General features: G+C 46.4%; 1 protein-coding gene across 1 annotated transcript in view; it reads left to right on the top strand.

The window, feature by feature from the left end:
- The window catches only part of znf608 (zinc finger protein 608), a gene marked incomplete at both ends in the record, with an annotated part of 165,340 nt that overhangs the window by 79,990 nt on the left and 60,250 nt on the right, over positions 1-25,100 (top strand). The window contains one exon of the mRNA XM_084323162.1: positions 15,350-15,650. Coding sequence (XP_084179288.1) covers positions 15,350-15,650 — 301 coding nt within the window. The remainder of the gene's footprint in view (positions 1-15,349; positions 15,651-25,100) is intronic.

Raw genomic sequence — 25,100 nt, 5'->3', positions numbered from 1 at the left:
TGTAACTTGAGTCAGTTGGTCACGTGACTCGCAGTTGCCATGGCTTTTTCATTCTACGACTCACGTGGGAAGGCTTTCTGGGGAATTTCGGTCGAAATCCTCTGTGGAAGGGGTGACTGGATGTAAAAATATAAACAGTTTTTACCCCCGGCTGTGTAGACTGGGATTCATACTGTTGGTGCTTCCTTCTTTTTTATTAAAAAGAGTTGGAGTTAGGAAGCACCACACCCCTCTTGTCGTTCCCCTGGGCGCCTGGGGGATTCACTGAAAGGTCGAAATAGCCTGTTCATTGATGTGGTTGTGTCCCGACGCACGTTAAGTGCTAGCTCGAGGTGTTCTGTTGAAGATCAGGCGGGTGACTATCACGCCTTGGTTGCTTGTGGTTAAAACAGCGTTTTTATAAAGCAACTGGGATGGATGTTTTTTCCTCTTCCGACGACCTGTATTGGTTATCGACGGATTCTCGTTCATGTCTGGGGGATGATGACGGAATGGATCTAAACGTATGTAGAGGGGTCTCACGCCCTTGGGGTGGGCCACCAGGCGCGGTTCGCACCGACCGTCTGGGTGGCGCCTTCTTTTCATGTTTTAAGATCAACACGCCTATCTGCCCCTTCTCCTGGAGTAGGCATGTCGGCGTAGTTAGGGCACAGGACTGGTTCTGGTCACGCTGGTCCAGGTCAGTTAAACCCGTTGTCCGCCGGGGTTGCAGATCTGCTGTTCTGGTACCCTGAGGGACTTGTGCTTTTTTCGGGGGGAAAAATGCCAGGTCGGTCCGGGTATCGCAGGGTTAGGCGCTATGGAGACCCTTGTTGGGTACATATTGTACTCTGCACTGTCGTAATGGCTTACGGTCATGCCAACCTGTACACGCCCGATCTCGTTCGATCTCGGCCGCTACGCTGGTTTGGTCCTGGTTAGTACTTGGTTGGGAGACCGCCTGGGAATACCAAGGGCGGTGTGCTTGGGGCTGGTTCTCCATTCTTTTCGCTCCTCTTTCACGCATGGCGTGGAGGAGGCTGTTGGGGTGGTCTTAGACTTCCTCTGGTAACTCTGTGCTTCCCGTGCCGCCGGGCCCGGTCCGAAGTACTGTTTGTTGACCCGTAGGCCTGGGATAACCCCCTTTTTTGAGAAACTGCAACACTTGTACTGCGGTATGACACCCGCAGGTGTGTTTTGGAGTTTTTCCTGAGGGGTTATAGGAACAACCACCGCATAGGGTAACGACATGGTGGTTGGTTCTCTGGTGTGTTGGAGCAGTGTCAACTCCCGGGTTGTCCGGTTGAGTGTGCCCCTGCACGTTCATGACGTCTGCCAATCATGTCAGCCTTCTCTGCCTCAACCCCTCTGGGTGGGTTTTTTTTAAAGGAGGCTTTGTCATGGTGATCAACAACGCCAGCATACGCCCCTTCCGCCGGGGCGGCTGTTTTCAGCTGACTCCTTTGGTGCCTGTCTCGTCCGCAGTGCTCCAGGCTCGGGTTACAGCCTGTTGCCTGGTTTCCCCGGTACGCTGCCTGCTTCCGTTGGTTAACCTTGAGTGTTACGGCCGTGCTGACTGCCTGTTCTGCAGGGTCAGTATGCCAGGCGGTGTGCTGTTGGGGGGAAAGGGGCCCGCTCTTGGAGGGGCCTGATCCGAATACGCTGGCGATGTGAGGGGCGGTGTCACTAAGTGACCACCTGGTGGGGTCTTGATGCCTGGCGTCATTGACCTCTCCGGGCCCCCATTTTCCAGGGGATCCAGTCTTTTTGGTGGGTCTGGGTCTTCCTTCGCGCTCCGCTGCTGCGGCCTTGCCACGGGGTTGGGTTTGCTCTTGACCCCGTGATTTCTGGGGGCAGTAACGAGGTTGTTCCTTCCGTTCGTTCCCGGGTGGCATGCGGGTTGTGCGTGTGTGTAGTCGTGGGGTCAGGCCACGGTCTGCTCACCCTGTGCGTTGAGTTGCTTGAGTGCCTCTTAGCACGGTCGGGTCCGTCGCCCTCCCGGGAACCTCCAATAGGGGGGGTGCCCTCCATTAGGGGGGGTCGGGGGGGCTCGGTCCTCCCCGATCTGATGGTTGTGGGGGGCCTCAGCGGGGTATATTTGTCGGCCGATGGCTCTCGCTCGGCCTCCCTTGTGCAGAGAGTGACGTCGAGCGATAGCCATTACGAAACAGAACGATAGGTTATAACTATAACCAAGTTCTCTGAGTAATGGTGACGCTCGGCGTCCGACGCCGCTGCAGCCCTTGATCTCACCTTGTGGTGAAAGCTTGGGAAGGAGGCGAGTAGGTGGCCCCACCCCTGCTTATGAAGGTAAGCTGATAGGGGTGTGGTCAGACGAATATTGGGATGTAAAGGTACATTGTGGAATTTTTGTTCAGTGCGCGTGCACAAGCGAGGTACAGTGCAGAGAGTGACGCCGAGCGTCACCATTACTCACAGAACTTGGTTATAGTTATAACCTATCGTTAAGTGACTCTGTGTGAGTGATGACGGCAGAGGTAGAAAGCACGAGGGACGACGGTTATCTTGTTTATTATCGTGATTCCACGTGGGATTTTGGTCAAAGGACAGTTCCAGTTATTTTCTATCTAGGCCACGTCGTAGACAGAGAAGAAATCCTGCTGGCATCGTTCCATTCCATTCCAACTAGAATCGTCTCTCAAGTGGACCGCAAATTGTGTTTTCCTCCGGGGACCTCCGCTCGTTTCAGGATGCAATTCCATCCTACGGGACGAGCGCAAAGCTTCAAAGCTGCACTCAGAGGCCGCTGTAAAGGGGCATGTCACCTATTTTAAGGATTGTGGTATCTGAGAGGTGAGAGATGGTCTAGTATCATCATAACTGATATATATACTGTTCTGAGAGGAGAGAGATGGTCTAGTATCATCAGATCTGATATATATATATATACTGTTCTGAGAGGAGAGAGATGGTCTAGTATCATCAGTACTGATATATATACTGTTCTGAGAGGAGAGAGATGGTCTAGTATCATCATAACTGATATATATATACTGTTCTGAGAGGAGAGAGATGGTCTAGTATCATCATAACTGATATATATATACTGTTCTGAGAGGAGAGAGATGGTCTAGTATCATCAGTACTGATATATATACTGTTCTGAGAGGTGAGAGATGGTCTAGTATCATCATAACTGATATATATATACTGTTCTGAGAGGTGAGAGATGGTCTAGTATCATCATAACTGATATATATACTGTTCTGAGAGGAGAGAGATGGTCTAGTATCATCATAACTGATATATATATATACTGTTCTGAGAGGTGAGAGATGGTCTAGTATCATCAGTACTGATATATATATACTGTTCTGAGAGGTGAGAGATGGTCTAGTATCATCAGTACTGATATATATATATACTGTTCTGAGAGGTGAGAGATGGTCTAGTATCATCAGTACTGATATATATATACTGTTCTGAGAGGTGAGAGATGGTCTAGTATCATCAGTACTGATATATATACTGTTCTGAGAGGTGAGAGATGGTCTAGTATCATCATAACTGATATATATATATACTGTTCTGAGAGGTGAGAGATGGTCTAGTATCATCAGTACTGATATATATACTGTTCTGAGAGGTGAGAGATGGTCTAGTATCATCAGTACTGATATATATATACTGTTCTGAGAGGAGAGAGATGGTCTAGTATCATCATAACTGATATATATACTGTTCTGAGAGGTGAGAGATGGTCTAGTATCATCAGTACTGATATATATATACTGTTCTGAGAGGTGAGAGATGGTCTAGTATCATCATAACTGATATATATACTGTTCTGAGAGGTGAGAGATGGTCTAGTATCATCATAACTGATATATATATATATATACTGTTCTGAGAGGTGAGAGATGGTCTAGTATCATCATAACTGATATATATATATATATATACTGTTCTGAGAGGAGAGAGATGGTCTAGTATCATCATAACTGATATATATATATATATACTGTTCTGAGAGGTGAGAGATGGTCTAGTATCATCATAACTGATATATATATATATATACTGTTCTGAGAGGTGAGAGATGGTCTAGTATCATCATAACTGATATATATACTGTTCTGAGAGGAGAGAGATGGTCTAGTATCATCATAACTGATATATATACTGTTCTGAGAGGAGAGAGATGGTCTAGTATCATCATAACTGATATATATACTGTTCTGAGAGGAGAGAGATGGTCTAGTATCATCATAACTGATATATATACTGTTCTGAGAGGAGAGAGATGGTCTAGTATCATCAGTACTGATATATATATACTGTTCTGAGAGGTGAGAGATGGTCTAGTATCATCATAACTGATATATATATACTGTTCTGAGAGGTGAGAGATGGTCTAGTATCATCAGTACTGATATATATATACTGTTCTGAGAGGTGAGAGATGGTCTAGTATCATCAGTACTGATATATATACTGTTCTGAGAGGAGAGAGATGGTCTAGTATCATCAGTACTGATATATATATATACTGTTCTGAGAGGTGAGAGATGGTCTAGTATCATCAGATCTGATATATATACTGTTCTGAGAGGAGAGAGATGGTCTAGTATCATCAGATCTGATATATATATATACTGTTCTGAGAGGTGAGAGATGGTCTAGTACAGCGGTCAGCAACCTTTTTCATTCAAAGTGCCATTTTAAAACGTTCTTGTTAACCAGTGTGCCATATCAACATTACGTTTAACATTAAGTTAAATTATGACACCACATCAGAATGTAAATCTCCAACAGATCTGTAATTCTATCCCATCCATATAGCCAACGTGCGTAGCAATAGTTTTAATAACCATTTTCCTCTCATAATTATATAAGAGCGCTATACAAGAATGCTGCCATCTTTATGAGATACTTGCTCGCCATACCTGGACACATTCAGCCTTGTCTGCCTCATCCTGTAAAGTTTTCTTATGTCTGGTCTCAAATTAGCGTTTAACACTCAATGTTCGGCAAACAAGACTGACCCTGGCCCTGACCCTGAAATATCCCTGGTATATCAGTCAAACTACCATAAATAACAGGCTGTGCAACTGCCAATGGCTGTGAAAGAGGTACCTCGGCATGGGGACGAGAGGACACTTCAACATTTCCGAAAAGGTTCCTCTCTTACACACTTGCTAGCGTGCCATTGGTTAAGATACTGTGTGCCAATGGTGGCACTCGTGCCTAAGGTTGCTGACCCCTGGTCTAGTATCATCATCTGGGCCCGCCCCCTTCCAGCCCCGCCCCATCCCAGCAGCTGTATGGGGAAGGTGACCACACCCTCATAAAGTCCCATAAAAGTCCCATAAAAGGTGACAGCATGGTTGTGTGTCTACCCTGCATTAAAGCCACCTAATTCCCTGAGAGCGTCCTTTGGTTTCATGAAAGGCGCTATATAAATCCAAGCTATTATTATTATTATTATTATTATTATTATTATTATTATTATTATTATTATTATTATTATTATTATTATTATTATTATTATTATTATTATTATTATTATTATTATTATTATTTATAAAACGAGTCATTGGCTTTGTGGTGTATCTGTGATAATTAAGATGCATGTATTCCTCCACACGGTTGGCGTGGCAGGCAGCGGGGGACGCAGGTTACTCTGGGGGTCGGGTGGTTTCACCCTCCACTACATCTCTAATTATGCATTATGATCTTTTTATTGTGATCCTTCCTCAGTTTGTTAGTTAGTGTTAGTTAGTGGCGGAGGCCTGGAAGTGAATGGACACCGTCAGAGGAATGTCACGGAACATTCTTGGACAAGTATAAGTTAGAGGAGCTTGAAAATAATGTGAACTAGTATTTTTGTAATTATTTTTATTATTATCTTTTGCTGTAGTGGATACTTACTGTAGGTATATATATTTTTTTACATTGATTGATAATTTATTACATATATTAATATGATATTGTAAGGAAGGGGCAGGACCAGATAAGCTTTGCTTCTTTCTGTCCCTTCTCGAACAAAACCATTTGTCTTGAGCTATGCTGATTATTGCTTCCATGTCCAGGAAGATATAATTTATTTTATTTGTATTTTATTTAGTTTTTGTTATTACAAATTTGTGTGTTTATGGTTGAAAATGTTTGAGATTAGCGGAGATTGCGCTCGTCACCAATGCAAGAGGCTGCGGTCTCGACTCCCGGAGTCAGCATTGCCCTGCGGCTTGGGCCGGTCGTCATACTAACTCGTTTGGCTGAGTTAGCGGGAGGGAAGTCGTGGGTGGTAATCTGGCGTTGTGGACAGCGACGCCTACAGGTCAGGTCTGGGCGCCTGCTCAGCGAAAGGCAGGAAATGGTGAAGGCAGCGTGACCTCCCACGCGTTACACTTCACCAATGAGAGTCCTCGCTGCCAGGTGAAAAAAGGGCCACTGGCTGTCTCCACATGTGTCGGAGGAAGCATGTGGGGTTCCCTTGTACCGACCAGTAGGAGAAACATGCGCACAACAACCAGGTAGGGGAGGGGGGGAATTGGCATAACGACTAAATTGGGATGGGGAGAAAAATAGACAAATCAGGCGGAGAAAAAGAGGATTAAAAAAATAATAATAATAAATAAAATGTTCGAGATAAATAAAGATCAGATCAGAACCGAACACAGTGGGGGGGTTGGGGCGTCTTCTGTTCTGTTCCCCGGAGAGACACAAATCAGAGCCGCACGAGAGTGAAACGGATTCGTCTCCATAATGACGCAGATGGAAAACGACGACAGACGCCGTTTGGGTTGGTTGACAAAATGCAGCCATTTTCCACCTTAACACATTGACTGCCACGCTGTCAATTCCACCTTGATCCTACAATGATTTCATATCGATCCAGTCGATCAACGTATGTAGTATTCAAAACGAATGCCGTTGATGACGATCAGAGCATCAAAAAACGACCCCCCCCCCCCCCCCCCCTTTGATGCATTCATGATGAAACGCAACGTGAACGCTTTTAGCTAAATTCATATATCGCTCCATAACGCAGTTACCAGGAATTAGCCAAGATCACTCTGAAACTATACAATATTCACGACGAATAACACACAAACGTATACATGAACCATTTTCTAATTTCTTTTCACATGTTGAACGCGAGATAGTTACCGTCAAATGATCCATAGTATTGTCTCCATAGCTATAATATAGAATATAGATATAGCCCTGCAAACACTGCGAAGCACAATGAAAATGCCTAGATAAAGCGTGGTGCATTTACTACAGGGTTAGGATAATAGCTGGCAGAGAAAGAGTTAAGTATCCACTGCGCTTCACGCAGGACCTCTGGGAGAGCGGGAATCATTGAAGAGAAAAACCTGAGATCTGTCAAGCCCCCTAATCTTTATCGAGTCATATTGTTAAGATCGCTCCTGGGCTCTGGAAACCAAAAGCGGCTGTCTTTGTATAGAAACCCTTATTTATTTAACCAGTCACTTGAGATCAATGATCTCTTTTCCGAGCAATACCTGGCCAAAAATGGCAGCAAACCAAAAACAAACATACAAATACACAAAACACAGACAGGCAAAGGCAAAGTGGGGCAAGGGGATACATTTGAGCTGCAGCAAACAAGATTGAATGGGATTGGGGGAGATTGGAGGGTAGGGGAGGGAAGGTGAGGCTTTGAAGGAGGTTGCTGGAGAGAGAAGGTCAAGTTAATAAATATAAAATATAACACCACATTATGCAGTGAAGCATCGACATTTAGAGGGTAGAACTAAACAACACAATGATATCTGAACAGAGTGAGGTCTTTATAGAGTCTCATTGTGCATTCACCTGTTACAGTAACACTCACTGATACTATGTTTGGTTCTGACTCAAAGTGTGTGAGAGAAAGAGAGAGAGAGAGAGAGAGAGAGAGAGAGAGAGAGAGAGAGAGAGAGAGAGAGAGAGAGAGAGAGAGAGAGAGAGAGAGAGAGAGAGTCCTCAGCCCTTGTGTGGGTGATGTCGTCAGGGACGTTGAATCCTTGCGTTGTTGTTAATTACAACTCCATGAAATGATAAGGCAGCGGTCCCTATAACACAAGGTATTGCTATTTTTCTTTAATCTACATAATTTCATTGAGCTGTAATTAAAACAATACAAGGATTCAATGTCCCTGAATGACATCACTGGTGGCCATATTCAAACTTATTCACTCTCAATGATTTGATTTGATTTTTATTTGGAAATGACAAACACATCATAAAAACAAATTATCATGACCAATTTGTATTCCTGAGGATATCACCTAAAAAAGCATTAATTAAAACTGTTGACAGAATCAGGCTATAGGGCGACAATAATGTCAAGAGGCATGGTTTCTACCTTGAGCCCTTAATCGGCGTGGTTTATTATTTCCAGTGGATCATAGCACAGCAGTACATGGGGTCTCCTCTCCGTGAGAGGCAGATGTGAGAAGAGGAAGAAGAGGGAGTCGACATGAGCTCTTATACTCTCTACCTGGTAGTAACAGTAAAAGCTCCGCTTATAGCGCCCTCCAGTGGAAACAGTTATATACAATCAATGGAAGCAGTTATGTTCAGTTAGACCAGGGGTGGGCAATTATTTTTCCCAGGGGGCCAAATGAGCAACTGAAAATATTTTGGAGGGCCGGGCCGCGTGTAGCTTATTCCCAGCGGAAGAGTGCGTCGCGTTTCTCTGATTGGCCATGACGCCCATGTGACCGCGAGAGAGCGGCAGTGCGGAAATAGGCTGCATCCTCCACGTCAAGAAAGACAGACAGGCATTCTCTGTGACAAACCCTAACCTTAACCAACTCCGAAATAATGCCTAACCTTAACCCTCCCTAACCTTAACTTAACCCTAACCTTAACCAACTCCGAAATAATGCCTAACCTTAACTTAACCCTAACCTTAACCAACTCCGAAAGAATGCCTAAACTTAACCAGCGGAAGAATACACGTTTATAATGCACGTTTATAATGCACGTTTATAGCGAGAGATAAAAAAAATTAAGTGATTCAAACTTGTGACCAACCGCACCGCAGGCTCCACAGCACGGCGGCATACCAGTTGAGCTAAGCGTCAAATGAAAAACATCTGGGATTACGGCTACATAATGCCGCAAGCTCTGCCGCTCCGCTCTGCGGCTGCCACGCTGACGCGGGGCGTGTCGCAGCCAATCAGGGAAAACGCGGAAGCACTCGGCAGCACTCTTCCGCTGGGAATAAAGAATAGGCGGCCGGGCCAAAATTCCGAACTCAATTATGCATAATATACATTTTATTTCTATATAAAAAGCAGTAAATGGCATAGTTTTGACCGCTGGTAAGAGTGTATGTTATTATTTGGCAATTAAAGGTGAGGTTAGCTTTCAAAAATATCATTTATTCAAATAGAATTTCCAAAATGATAAACAAAATGTGAAACTCATTTTCAGTCACATTAATAACAAAGGGCATTTTGAGTTTCATATACTATTGAAACAAGGATTTTCTTAGCTTTCTAAAGACATCACATCATCTTTGTAGCCAAAATAAACAAGACATGTGACTGAACTGTGTAAAGAAAAGTGTCCCAGTTGTGTAGCCTTTTTGACTTTACATGCCTCTATTAAACATTTAATGTTTTCAGAACTATGCAAAAAAATATATATATCATGTGTCCCATTTCACTTGTTATATTCCCACATTTTAGTGTTCTTCAGTTATTTTTTTTCATTCAGTGTGAGAAATCCAGTCTCTTTTGAGCTTTAACAAGTCCATCAAAGTCAAGTTGAATGTCTGAGGTGGAGATGCGAAGCACAGCTGACAGATGTTCATCAGTGAGGATCTGTACCTGGATTTGGTAAACGTCATGACTGAGAATGTCTGTTCACATATGTAGGTGGATCCAAAGAGAACCAACATCTTCTGAGCATGTCTCCTCATGTTTGGAAAGTTCTCCTCCTTGAGAGCAGAGTAGAACTCTAGCAGTGATGCTGACTTAGAGTGCTCTTTCAGTAGTGAATCAGACTGCAGGTCAATGAGTTCAAGCTGAACAACTATCAACACTGCAGGTAAAGGGAGAGGAAACCAGCTGCATTTCATCCTCAACCTTTTTGAAATCTTGAAAACGCCTTGAAAATTCATCATGCAGTGCTCCCAACATCGATGAGTACCAGTGCCGGTACTTTGTCATGAAGGCGTTCACATGGCTATGCATTTCATGAGCAAAAATGCCCTTGCCCTGCAGTTGTGTGTTCAGTTCAGTAGGGATGGGTACCGTTCACATTTGAACCGATACGGTACCGGTACCTGTGAATAAAAATGTAATCTACCTAAATCCAAACTTCAAATAACCACACTTTCGACCGTTTTCGGCTTGTTTCGGCCGTACAATGCCCAGGTCTGAGTTAGACAGTTAATTGCAACCCTACATATAACATCTAACTTTAACAAAAACACTTATTTCCAAGTCAAATTAAATGAATGTGTGCAAAAGAAAGTGTTTAGGGTTTTTGTATGTGTGTAAGATTTTGTGCAAAATAAATCTGCATTATTATTTTGGTGAAGTTCCCCTTTGATTTGATTTTATTTTATCTGTATTTATCTCGAACACCCATAAACACACAAACTTGAAATAACAAAAAATAACAAAAACTAAATAAAAAAATAAAAAAGTAAAGAAATTAAATACAAATAGAAATAAAATAAAGAATATCTTCCTAGACATGGAAGCAATTGTCAACATAGCTCAAGACAAATAGTTTTGTTCGAGAAGGGACAGAAAGAAGCAAAGCTTATCTGGTCCTGCCCCTTAATATCATATTAATATGTAATAAGTTATCTATCAATATCAAAAATAATATACCTATCCACTACAGCAAAAGATAAATAAATAATTACAAAAGTACTAGTTCACGTTATTTTCCCTTTAATGCTCTTACCTCCTGACCCCTCAGCTGGTCCCACGTGGGACCCCTGGCTTGTTCCTTGTCTAAGTTTAAGCTCAGGCGTGCGTGTGGTCTTGGCCCTGGACTTCCCTCTTTATTGATTCCCGCAACTCCTGCCTGGCTCAAAACACGTCTTTTATTCTCTACTAGTGTTTGATCTAGTTTCTGTCTGTTTATTTATGCATGTATTGATATTTCTTTGCTTTTTTCATTATTTTATTTATAGGCTGGCTTTGGCTTGTACAGCATTTTGCTCAATGGTTGGTTGGTTGGTTGGTTTACTGACTGATTTAATGATTTAATGATTGGTTGATTGATTTGATTGATCGAAGAGACTATCTTGTGATTGTATGGTCAGTTTAATTCTGGAACACGGCCAGCGTGTCTTCCCTGCCGATGTGTCTTTGAGCAGGGCAGTGACTGCCCCCGTCTACCTGCTCCAGTTGAGCCTGTCTACCTCCCTGTCTACCTGCTCCCTGTCTACCTGCTCCAGGTGAGCCTGTCTACCTCCCTGTCTACCTGCTCCAGGTGAGCCTGTCTACCTCCCTGTCTACCTGCTCCAGGTGAGCCTGTCTACCTCCCTGTCTACCTGCTCCCTGTCTACCTGCTCCAGGTGAGCCTGTCTACCTCCCTGTCTACCTGCTCCCTGTCTACCTGCTCCAGGTGAGCCTGTCTACCTCCCTGTCTACCTGCTCCCTGTCTACCTGCTCCAGGTGAGCCTGTCTACCTCCCTGTCTACCTGCTCCAGGCTGACCTGTGGTGCCTTGTTTAAGCAGTGTTCTCCATACTGTATGTTCTTGTATCAGTGTTCTCCATACTGTATGTTCTTGTATCAGTGTTCTCCATACTGTATGTTCTTGTATCAGTGTTCTCCATACTGTATGTTCTTGTATCAGTGTTCTCCATACTGTATGTTCTTGTATCAGTGTTCTCCATACTGTATGTTCTTGTAGCAGTGTTCTCCATACTGTATGTTCTTGTATCAGTGGTCTCTTCTTCTTCTATGTTCTTGTACCAGTGGTCTCTTCCTAACCTCCTCCTCAACACTAGCGGATAGCATTGTACCCACGAAGACGGTTTGAGTCCTCCCGAACCAGAAACCGTGGGTTGACAGTACTATCCGAGCGGCTCTGAAAACTCGCACCACTGCTTATAACCTGGGCAGAGTGTCAGGAAACATGGAGGAGTATAAGGCTACAGTCTATACTCTGCGCAAGGCTGTAAAACTTGCTAAGAGGACATACGCTGACAAGATGGAGGCACAAATGGCCCAGAATGACACAAGAGGTTTATGGCGAGGACTACAGACGATAACTGACTACAAAGTCAGTGCCCCCTCAATGGGGAGTGCCGACCCTCTCTCGCGGACCAGCTCAACTCCTTTTACGCACGGTTTGGTGCAAACAGTAGTGACGCTAGCTCACCGGCTAACAACGTCACTGACGCGCCGGCCGTCGTGGAGGGCATCCATGGGGGGGGGCACTCTCTCATTGATGGAAGAGCATTTATGCGGGTGAACACCAGAAAGGCAGCTGGCCCAGATGGGATAACAGGACGTATACTTAAGTGATATGGACCCTATCCAATTTGCATACAGGCCAAACAGGTCCACTGACGATGCGGCCTACCAAGTACTGCACAGCACCCTCTCTCACCTAGACTGCCAGAAGGGGGGCTATGTGAGACTGTTGTTCATTGACTATAGCTCAGCATTCAACACCATAGTTCCCACCAGACTGGTGGACAAGCTGATCGAGCTGGGTCTGAGCTCCGCTCTGAGCGCCTGGATGCTGGACTTTCTGAGTGAAAGGCCCCAGGCGGTCAGAGTGGGGGATCAGACCTCCAACACCATCACCCTGAGTATCGGGTCCCCCCAGGGCTGTGTTCTGAGCCCCCTGCTGTATTCACTATACACACATGACTGTGTGGCCAAGTTCAGCTCCAACTCCATAGTGAAGTTTGCGGACGACACAGTGGTGGTGGGGCTGATCTCTGACAACGACGAGAAGGCCTACCGGGAGGAGGTTGAGGTACTGGAACGCTGGTGCCAGGACAACAGCCTGCTCCTGAACATTGGTAAAACCAAGGAGCTGATCGTGGATTTTAGGAGAACACAGCAGGGGACACACACACCACTGAGGATAAACGGGGCTACCGTGGACAGGGTGAGCAGCTTCAAGTACCTGGGGGTCCACATCTCAGAGGATCTGACATGGACAACACACATAGACTCAGTCGTAAAGAAGGCGAAGCAGCGCCTCTACCACCTGAGACAGTTAAGGAGTTCAGAGTATCAGGGAAGATACTCCAGTCCTTCTACTCCGGAGCTGTAGAGAGCATCTTGACTGGAAACATCACTGCCTGGTATGGAAACAGGACAAGAAGGCCCTACAGAGAGTGGTGCGCTCAGCTGAGCGTACTACGGGTATTGCACTACCAGCCCTGCAGGTCTTATATAACAAGAGGTGCAAATCCAGAGCCTGCAGAATAATGAAAGATCCTCACCACCCCAACAACAGCCTGTTCAAGCTGCTGCGGTTAGGCAAACGCCTGCGAACACCAGCAACTAGGACAGAGAGACTTCGGCTCAGCTTCTTCCCCCAGGCCATCAGAGTCTTGAACACTGAACTCTCCACACACAAGCACACATGAGCAAACACACAACACACACACTGTATACGCTCACACACTAGCAGTCACTTTAGCATGAACACACACACACACATGCTGCACACGCTCACACTCAACGGTCACTTTACACAATGAAAAGGTCACTTTAAAAACAAGAACGGCAAGCTAGCATAAGGACACTTAGTACAACTGTAGATTGTATAGTATAGCATTGTATAGTAGTGTACATAAGACCCAGTGCCTCATCCGTAGCTATCGCAGGACCTTAGCATGTCTTACCATGCTTTTTGTAAACTTTATGTACATTATACCTGTTTTTACATGAATACATGTCTTATTCTTATTACTTGTATTATTGCACAAATGTCTTATTCTCATCCTATTCTTATTACTTGTATTATTGCACAATCGCTGCGGGCATGACCCCCCGCATTTCACTGTATGCTCGTATGCCGTGACAAATTAAACTCTTGACTTGACTTGACTCTCACAGTCTGTGTTGGTATTCTCACAGCTCCACTCCACCCCTCCTCTCAAGAAGAGAAATCGTCACTTAAAGATGTACTAATCATGATTTTCATTGTCATTTGAAATGACGACCATGTTGACTTGTAAAACGACGTAGAATATGCGTTTAGTATTGAGTGAGGCCGGACGGCGTCGAAGGCGGACCATGTGGAGACTTGACCACTAAGTGATGTTTACTCCGTGTGTGTGTGGTGGCGTCCACCCAGCCCTCAGTTCAAGACACTTGTAGTTAAAGCATCTTTGACAGAAGAAATCTCCTTTAGTAAGACTTCTCCTCCTCTCCTCCTCCTCCTCTCTCCTCCTCCTCCTCCTCTCTCCTCCTCTCTCCTCCTCTCTCCTCCTCTCTCCTCTCCTCCTCCTCTCTCCTCCTCCTCCTCCTCTCTCCTCCTCTCTCCTCCTCTCTCCTCCTCTCTCCTCTCCTCCTCCTCTCTCCTCCTCCTCCTCCTCTCTCCTCCTCTCTCCTCTCCTCCTCTCTCCTCCTCCTCCTCCTCCTCTCTCCTCCTCCTCCTCCTCCTCCTCCTCCTCCTCCTCCTCCTCCTCCTCCTCCTCCTCCTCCTCTCTCCTCCTCTCTCCTCTCCTCCTCTCTCCTCCTCTCTCCTCTCCTCCTCCTCCTCCTCCTCTCTCCTCCTCCTCCTCCTCTCTCCTCCTCTCTCCTCCTCTCTCCTCCTCTCTCCTCTCCTCCTCCTCTCTCCTCCTCCTCCTCCTCTCTCCTCCTCTCTCCTCTCCTCCTCTCTCCTCCTCCTCCTCCTCCTCTCTCCTCCTCTCTCCTCCTCTCCTCCTCCTCCTCCTCTCTCCTCCTCTCTCCTCTCCTCCTCTCTCCTCCTCCTCCTCCTCCTCCTCCTCCTCCTCCTCCTCCTCCTCTCTCCTCCTCTCTCCTCTCCTCCTCTCTCCTCCTCCTCCTCCTCTCTCCTCCTCTCTCCTCTCCTCCTCTCTCCTCCTCCTCCTCCTCCTCCTCCTCTCTCCTCCTCTCTCCTCTCCTCCTCTCTCCTCCTCCTCCTCCTCCTCCTCCTCCTCCTCCTCCTCTCTCCTCCTCTCTCCTCTCTCCTCCTCCTCCTCCTCCTCCTCTCTCCTCCTCCTCCTCTCTCCTCCTCCTCCTCCTCCTCCTCTCTCCTCCTCTCTCCTCTCCTCCTCTCTCCTCCTCCTCCTCCTCCTCCTCCTCCTCCTCCTCTTCCAGGTTGTAATATATACATCATGATGACATCGCACATCCTAACTCAATAACTCTAAAACCAAATATATCCGTACCAAAACATCTTAGAGTCTTAAGATATCTCCTTTAGTAAGACTTCTCCTCCTCCTCCAGGTCGACCCGATGTTCACGGTGCCGGCTCCCCCAGCTCCGGGGCCCCCCGGCCCCCCCGCCGCCCCCCCGGGAGGCTCCCTGCCCTCCTCTGCCCCCTCCTCCTTCTCCCCTGCGGCCCTGCCCTCCTCCTGCCTCTCCAAGCAGCTGGTGGTGAGGACCCGCTCCATCGGCACCAACACCCAGGACGGAGGGGGGGCCGGGCCCGGGGGCCTGGAGGGAGACTCCGCCGCCTGCCTGGGGCCGTGCCAGCCGGGGACCAGCGTGAACCTGGAGGGCATCGTCTGGCATGAGACCGAAGAAGGTGAGGAGGAGGAGGAGGAGGGGGAGGGGGTCGTATGGTGGGTAGATGATGGGTTGCCTATGTAACAACTAAGGCTGTCAAAGTTAAGGCGTTAACGCACAATTCTATTAACGGCACTATTTCTTTTTTATTCACGATTAACTTTAACAAATTTTTCTTCTTCTTCTTCTTCTTATTATTATTATCTTTTTTTTTACTAGACTTCACTCAGGTGTATTATTGATACTCTCATTGATACTATGTTTGTTTCTGACTCAAAGTGTGTGTGTGTGTGTGTGTGTGTGTGTGTGTGTGTGTGTGTGTGTGTGTGTGTGTGTGTGTGTGTGTGTGTGTGTGTGTGTGTGTGTGTGTGTGTGTGTGTGTGTGTGTGAGAGAGATAGAGAGAGAGAGCTGGGAGAGTGTGTGTGTGTGTGTGTGAGAGAGAGAGGGGGGGGCGGGGGTGTGAGTTCTCAGTCCTTGTGTGGGTGAATGTAACAAGTTCCTAACATTTTCTTTCCCCTATTATTTCATGCACACTTTATTCATTGTTTTAAATTATTTTTTTCTTTTAAGTTATTTTGTGCATCACTCTGTTTTGAATTTTATGCAAATTTGCAATGCATGAGGGTCATCCTTTTGTGTTAAAGGGGAGATGAAGCATAGCGATATAAACATAGTCATAGCATCAAATTAGTATTTAGATAAACCACAGGGCTGACGCTGGTTGAACTGCCTGGGCCGGTCTGTCTGTCGAAGACCGAGGGAACCGCATCGGGCTTCAGCTGATTAGTGGTCTTCTGGACAAACCTCCCATCCTCTTCAAAGACACCCTCAACAACATAATCCGAGGCAATGAAGTGTTCGCTGCAGATCTTCATTCCCTGTCCAACAGGCTGATCGCGCCGCTTGAGTGCAGCCAGCCAACGCGCCAACAACACTGGTTTTTTCACTGGTAGTTTGTGGAAATGAACCAACTTTCCTCTCTCTTTCACGCGGTAAAATTAGTTTGAACAGCCGGGAGCAATACAAAAAGAACCACCGCGGTCCCGTTGTTTGGTAGTGTAGGTGCCTAAATGCAGTGTAGGTGCCTAAATGCCTAGTCTGGTAATTAGGAGTAATTTCAGTTACTAGAAAAGCATTTTGGACCTGTATTTCATGGTGTTTAAATAGATGGATAAATAGATAGATATTATTATTACAGAAGTTAAAATGTTAAGACAATCCATGTCTATCGGTAAGAATGATTTCTTTTTGTTGTTAGTTTGTTTCTTACGTGATATTTGGCTGATAGGCCGAGGGACTTTTAGTTTGACAGGATAACGGTGATGTCATTGATGACTGTCAGGTGCGGCAGGGTGACAGCTATTGTTTAGAAAGAAAATAACGCAGATTGTACCGGTGGTCAGGCCAAGTGATGAGAGAGTGGAGCCAGACAGTTTTTAGACCTCTCTCTCTATTTCCCTGGATAAACTTAGTTCTGTATCATAGTGGATCCGCTCGGCATCACTCATGCACTATCCCTGCATGTGCACGCGCACTGAATAAAGACCACAATGTACCTTTATATCCCAATATTTGTCTGACCACACCCCTATCAGCTTACCTACATAAGCAGGTGTGTGGTCACCTGCTCTCCTCCTTCTCGCTTTCACCACAAGCCTTCGGAGATCCCCACTTGACGTGTTGCTAGTAGGAGGAAGTTGGAAAACAAGAGATACGTTGACATCATATCCTTATTTTCTCTCTCACTATTTTCGAGAAAATACGGCGATATTGTCTTCGTACTGGAGTGTCTGGAAGATGATGATCATTCTACACCTCCGTCGGGTTTCGTATTGGGAGTTTATGCCGCTACATGCCTCTCAACTGCAGTCCTTCTTGCTGGGACTGGTTGCGGTAAAGCCTTTCAGCGACACAGCTGGACTGTAGGACGCGCCGCTGTTGTGAGAAGCGGTGGGTTCCAGGTTGGTGAGTGATGTTTTGCTTGCGAGCTCCACTTGTCTGTTAGTGCTATGGGGACTAGCTGACAATGTTTACGAACGCCGGCCCCAGATTAGGGTCTTTTGTTCAGCCTCTTAGGCAACGGCGGAAGACCTTGGTCTGAAGCCCATTATAGTTAACTAGTGGGCAACGACCAATAACACTGGTGATCCCTGTGTTTTCTGGACGAGTGGATGTTTCTCTGTCACCGTGAGGCCCCGTCTTTCATATACAAATGAGAGTATTCCTTCACGAGGAAATATGGGCATGGATGTTCGTTAGCGGAAGATCTGTGTTCAAGTCAGCTACAGCCCAGATGGGAATTGTGCTGGCTCCGTCGGGTGTTGGTAAAATCACCGTTGTAAACTGTGTTAACATCTTGTTTCTCTTTTCTCTTAAAAAGTGAGGAGGGTTTCAGAACGGCGGCCTGTCTGAGTGTCTTGTTGTATCGTTGTGTACGAGTTCCGGTGGTAGCTAATTAGCTTGCGTGCTAGTTGTGGCCTACTGTGTTAGCCAGTCAGCTGTTAGCTGCGGCGCTAGCTCGCTGTGTTTACCAAGCCTGTTGTGCTAGGCTAGGTAACGTTAGCTTGCTGCTATCGGCCGAGAGCGGCCGTTGGCTTAATGCTACACTGTTGAACGTGCTGTGACGATAACATGTTTTTAACACTCTTGACTACAACGTCATCTTTGACAGAGGATGTTCGTCGAACCTGCCCTGAGCCAGGCCGGCGAGGACTGCGTCAACAAGGAGCACCGTAGCGGCGGGTTGGAGCAGCGAGCTGCCCGTGTCGTCAAACACAGGAGGCTGTGTTTACTTCGGTGCCATGTTAGAGACTGCAAATTGCTTGATCTGCGCTCCTGGTAGGCAAGGTCCTGACCAGACCTTGAACACTTCTTCTTGCTTTCCCTTCTAAATGTTTTGTAAATAACGATGTTTTCCAAAACGAGTTACATTTAGGATACGATGCGAGTTATGTGTGAATTGTCTTGTCACTGGTATTTAGCTTCTCCATGCAAATCGGGTTGTTTGTTACAGATGTGAAAATGATCTGGTTTGTTGTGTTGAAAAACATCATGTGTGTTTATGTACTGTGTACTCACAACTAAGGGGGTTAAACTAACCTATAAAGCTATGCTTAGTGACATATGAGTGAAGAATGATTCTTTTCTCAGCCTGTAATGACAATGAACAGTGTGTTCACATATTAACAGGTTTACCTGTTTAACTGGCCATATTAAGGGTAAAGTAGGAGGGTTGTGTTTCCCCCCGGTTCCCTGGGGACTTCTTCATCCTCCTCTCAGACATGTTGTTACACTATATTGTGTCACTGTGTGGTAGGGATACGATGATGTAACCCTTAGCTTGATTGCTGAGGTTGTGCTAAAACTGCTTGAGGAACTTTATTTTCCTAAAAGAAAAGATTGTTTGGTCGCTTTTCGTGTGTGCTTAGCAAGGCCTGTGGCCGATACTAATCGAGAATTATGTATTCTCTCATTATGAAAAACGGCGTTCCTCTATAGAGTGTTTTTTGCCATTTTTTGTAGGTGATAATGGGTTGTGTGTGTCGTGTGACCTACAACTGGGTTGGGCTGGCCACAGAAGCACATGTGTAAGTTTGGTACCGGGGCTCTTGGAGGGCCCTCTCTATTCTGTGTTTTTTCCTTAGTAAAAATCAGATAGCAGGTTAGCACATGCGCTGTGTGAAGCTGTTAGACGCTTCATGGAGCTGACTATGACTGCGTCATACTCTTTTTGTCATTACATCGTATCATGGGTGTGGGGTCGTAAAGGGGTGAACTGGTAACCTTTCCTCCCCCTTTTTTCTGTTGGTCAGGGGTAAACCCACCTGTCCTTCAAGGTTCCTGTCACGTTGCGGTTCGGCACGTTACAGGGTGAGGGGGGGGGGGGGGCGGGGGGGGGGGGGGGAGGGAGTTTCCTGGTCCCACGCCCTGGAATATTTTGGGCGTGTGCACCGCAGAAATTCCCCCGCCATAGAGTACGTCACTGTGCGCGTCTCTGTTGGTAGGACTTCCGTGTGCTGTTCAGGTCCATATGATGGATCTGTTTCGGGGGGTGGTCAGGGCTCCTCCTCACGAAGCTCCTATTCGGGCCTTCTGTGAGTTGGGACTCTCCTTCCATGTGAGGGAGCCTCCTCAGAGTACAGAGCCTCCTCCTCAGATTGTCAAGGTGAGTGGAACCTCAAGAAGGAGTCCTACTCTATTGTGTGTGTATTCGATTCAATTCGATTATTGGGTGTGTATGGGTTCAGTGCCTCCTCCCCGGAGAGCCCTAAAACCAAACTTTTACATGGCTCAAGGTGCAATATATTCTTTTCAATCTGTACAGCTCACGTGGGAAGTCTCTCTGGGGATTTCCGTCTCCTTCCTATGGGAGGGTGGTGGGATGTAAAAATGTGAATTTTTTTTACCCCCGGCTGTGTAGACTGGGATACATACTGTTGGTGCTTCCTTCTTTTCTATTAAAAAGAGTTGGAGTTAGGAAGTATCACACCCCTCTTGTCGTTCCCCTGGGCGCCTTGGGGATTCAATGACAGGTCTAAATAGCCTGTTCATTGATGTGGTTGTGTCCCGACGCACGCATAGTGCTAGCTCGGGGTGTTCTGTAATCAGGCGACTGACTGGCACGCCTTGGTTGCTTGGGGTTAAAACAGCGTTTTTATAAAGCAACTGGGATGGAGGTTTTTCCTCTTCCGACGACCTGTTTTGGTTGTCGACGGATTCTCGTTCATATCTGGGGGATGATGACGGAATGGATCTGAACATATGTAGAGGGGTCTCACGCCCTGGGGGTGGGCCACCGGGCGCGGTTCGCCCCGAACGTCTGGGTGGCGCCTTCTTTTCATGTTTAAGATCAACACGCATATCTGCCCCTTCTCCTGGAGTAGGCATGTCGGCGTGGTTAGGGCACAGGACTGGTTCTGGTCACGCTGGTCCGGATCAGTTAAGCCCGTTGTCCGCCGGGGATGCAGATCTGCTGTTCTTGTACCCTGAGGGACTTGGGCTTTTTTCAGGAGGAAAAATGCCAGGTCGGTCCGGGTGTCACAGGGTTAAGCGCTATGGAGACCCTGGTTGGGTACATTTTGTACTCAGCACTGTTGTAATGGCTTACGGCCATGCCAACCTGTACACGCTCGATCTCGTCAGATCTCGGCCGCTACACAGGTTGGTCCTGGTGTAGGGAGACCGCCTGGGAATACCAAGTACGGTGTGCTTGGGGCTGGTTCTCCATTCTTTTCGCTCCTCTCTCACGCATGGCGAAGAGGGGCCTGTTGGGGTGGTCTTTGACCTCCTCTGGTGACCCTGTGCTTCCCGGGCCCGGTCCGAAGTAATGTTTCGTCGACCCGTAGGCCTGGGTTAACCCTTTTTTGAAAACTGAAACACTTGTACTGCGGTATAGCCGGTGTATACCCGCAGGTGTGTTTTGGAGTTTTTTCTTGAGGGGTTATAGGAACAACCACCGCATTGGGTAACACCAAGGTGGTTGATTCCCTGGTGTGTTGGAGCAGTGTCAACTCCCGGGTTACCCGGTTGAGGGTGCCCCTGCATGTTCATGAAGTCTGCCAATCGTGTCAGCCTTCTCTGCCTCAACCCCTCTGGGTGGTTTTTTTTTTTAAATGGAGGCTTGGTCATGCAACAACGCCAGCATACACCCCTTCCGCCGGTGCGGCTGTGTTCAGCTGTCCCCTCTGGCGCCTGTCTCGTCCGCAGTCTCCAGGCTCGGGTTAACAGCCTGTTGCCTGGTTTTTCCCCGGTGCGCTGCCTGCTTCCGTTGGTCAACCTTTTTTGTGTGCTTACGGCCATGCTGACTGCCTGTTCTGCAGGGTCAGTGTGCCAGGCAGTGGACTATTGGGGGGACAGGGCCCGCTCGGCTGAGGGGCCTTTGTCCGAATACACTGGCGATGTGGGGGGCGGGGTCACTAAGTGCCCACCTGGTGGGGTCTTGATGCTGGCATCATGGCCTTCTCCGGGCCCCCGTTCCAGGGGGTCCAGTCCCTTTGGTGGGTCTGGGCCTTCCTTCGCGCTCCGCTGCTACGGCCTTGCCACGGGGTTGGGTTTGCCCTTGACCCCGTGATTCTGGGGGCAGTAACGAGGTTGTTCCCTCCGTTCGTTCCCGGGTGGCATGCGGGTTGTGCGTGTGTGTAGTCGTGGGGTCAGGCCACGGTCTGCTCACCCTGTGCGTTGAGTTGCTTGAGTGCCTCTTCGCACGGTCGGGTCCGTCGCCCTCCCGGGAAACCCCCAATAGGGGGGGTGCCCTCCATTAGGGGGGGTCGGGGGGGCTCGGCCCTCCCTGTTCTGATGGTTGTGGGGGGCCTTCAGCGGGGTGTATTTGTCGGCCGGTGGCTCCGCTCGGCCTCCCTATGTGCATGAGTGATGCCGAGCGGATCCACTATGATACAGAACGATAGGTTATGACTATAACCAAGTTCTGTTAATAGTGGTGACGCTCGGCATCCGACGCCGCTGCGGCCCTTGATCTCACCTTGTGGTGAAAGCTTGGGAAGGAGGAGAGCAGGTGACCACACACCTGCTTATGTAGGTAAGCTGATAGGGGTGTGGTCAGACAAATATTGGGATATAAAGGTACATTGTGGTCTTTATTCAGTGCGCGTGCACATGCGGGGATAGTGCATGAGTGATGCCGAGCGTCACCACTATTAACAGAACTCGTTAATCTCGCTCTATATATAATTAGGAAACTTGAAAGTGTAACCCGAGTTGGACATTAAATAGTTAATACTACGTCATGGTCAGTGGCTTTCTTGTGCGTGGATGTCGAATGGGAGAATTCAAAGTTTGAGAGCATCTGAAGCTTACAGCATCAACGAGTTTTGGAAACTACATTTCGTCTAAAAACTTGCTCATTAAAAACGGAACTTGGATTTGGACTGGCCTGACTGAAAGAAGGAACTTTTTCGCGGAACGAAAGAATGAAAAAAGAAGACGTCAACCAGTAAGCTGTATCTTGTATAATTTGCCTGAAAGAAGACGTCAACCAGTAAGCTGTACTACTGTATCTTGTATAATTTGCCTGAAAGTGCCATATCCCATTGAAGCTATAACTAACGTTACAGAATGTGGTCAATGGAAAAAAGCATAGTAGCTTGCGGTCTGGATTGAAAGTAAAAGTAATTAAACGCGTGTCTAGCTTGCGCGCTCTCGCCAGGTGATTGACGTATTTCATGGTGTTTAAATAGATGGATAAATAGATAGATATTATTATTACAGAAGTTAAAGTGTTAAGACAATCCATGTCTATCGGTAAGAATGATTTCTTTGTTGTTAGTTTGTTTCTTACGTGATATTTGGCTGATAGGCCGAGGGACTTTTAGTTTGACAGGATAACGGTGATGTCATTGATTACTGTCAGGTGCGGCAGGGTGACAGCTATGGTTTAGAAAGAAAATAACACAGATTGTACCGGTGGTCAGGCCAAGTGATGAGAGAGTGGAGCCAGACAGTTTTTAGACCTCTCTCTCTATTTCCCTGGATAAACTTAGTTAATCTCGCTCTATATATAATTAGGAAACTTGAAAGTGTAACCCGAGTTGGACATTAAATAGTTAATACTACGTCGTGGTCAGTGGCTTTCTTGTGCGTGGATGTGGAACGGGAGAATCCAAAGTTTGAGAGCGTCTGAAGCTTACGGCATCAACAAGTTTTGGAAACTACAGGTACAGTAGGTAACGTTGCATTTACTGACTGACCTTCAAGACACTCCATGTTTACTAGGCAGCTAACCAGTCAAGTCAAGTCAAGAGGTTTATTTGTCACGGCATACAAGTATACAATGAAATGCGTGTGGTCTTGCCCGCAACGATGTGCAAATAACATATAATAGAATCAACATTGTGCAATAAACAAGTAACATTGTGCAATAAACAAGTAACATGTTAGGGCATATTGGTATATGTACATACGTTATTTACAGAGCATGGAGGACATACTAGGTCTTTTGGTAGTGTCTTCCTGTACATGCTAATTTATACAATCTCCGGTTATACTATACTATTTTTAAAGTGACTGTGGTCATGTTAAAGTGGCTGCTAGTGTGTGAGCGTGTGTGAGCGTGTACGAGCGTGTGTGAGCGTGTACCAGCAGTGTAAGCCAGGACTCAGAAATATTTAATGCGATTCATTTGCGATTAATCGCGAGTTAACTATGGACAATCATGCGATTAATCAGAATAAATATTTTAAGCGATTGACAGCACTAGTAACAACCCATCATCTACACTCACTGCACACACATCCACATGTACACACTCACTTTAAACAAACACTCACCTTACCACTCACTCTACTCACTTTAGACACTTTAACACACTTTATATTTATCTATTATTAAAGAGATTTGCACTACAATTCATACCTCATTTGCACCCTACGTTTTGTACCTCATCTCATTTCTGCATTGTGACTTACTTGACTTAATCCTCTTTACCCCGTTGGGGGGCATAGGGCGTCCACCAGAGCTCTCCATCTCACCCTCTTCTGGGCCAGGGCCTTTGCTTCTTTCCAGCTCACTCCGATGTTCTTTGCATTGTACCTCACTGTTACTCATTTTACTCTGTATTGTATATTGTATATTATGTATATTGACTGAACATTCCTTTACTTACTTTTTACTTACTTCTTAATTACATTTTTATTTACTGTATGTAGCACACTCTCAGGGGCTCATACAGAAACAAGCATTTCATCATAACGTATTCTGTATTTTGTTGTGACAAATAATAAATAAATTAAAAAAATTACTTGAAACTTGGGGGCGGGGGGGGGGGGGGGCAGTGGTTCTCATACTACTGTACTGTTAAAAGGAACGCGCCAACATTTGGGTAAATTAGCTTACCGTCTTCTCCAGAGAGAGACAAGAAGATAGATACCAGTTTCCTCTCTGGCTGCATGTTAGCCTAGCTTAGCACAATGAATAGAAGTGGACAGTGGCGGTTAGCCTAGGCATTGTCCAACTAACACCTCTCCCGAAGGCTAACCGGCACTGTCCGCTTCCATTCATTGTGCTAAGCTAGGCTAACGTGCAGCCAGATAGCTTTCTACTGAACGCTCAGAGAGGAAACTGGTATCTATCTTCTTGTCTCTCTCTGGAGAATATGGTGAGCTAATTTCCCAAAATGTTGGCGTGTTCCTTTAATCAAATCAAATCAAATCAAATTTATTTGTAAGGCCCGACAACACACGTTAATGTCCCCATGGGCCGGACAAGTCAAGAAGAAACATCACAATAAATCAAGAACAAAACAAAAACACCATGAAGTCCAACATTTTTTAAATAAATTAATGCAACACTCCCAGACATACCCCACGCGAAGGTAAGGAAAAACTCACTAAAACCTAGCAATAGGAAAAAATGCACCACACGCAATGTGGAGGAGAGAAACCTTAGAAGGGCCGTTCAGGGGGGGGATCTCCCTTCTTAGATGTCGGTGATAGTAGTGTTGCAATAAAACAGGCG

The sequence above is a fragment of the Notolepis coatsorum genome, assembly GCF_963971535.1.
Source record: "Notolepis coatsorum genome assembly, chromosome: 10".
NCBI classification, from domain to species: Eukaryota; Metazoa; Chordata; class Actinopteri; order Aulopiformes; family Paralepididae; genus Notolepis; species Notolepis coatsorum.
The sequence above is the reverse complement of the archived record's forward strand: the minus strand, read 5'-3'. Positions and strand labels throughout refer to the sequence as shown.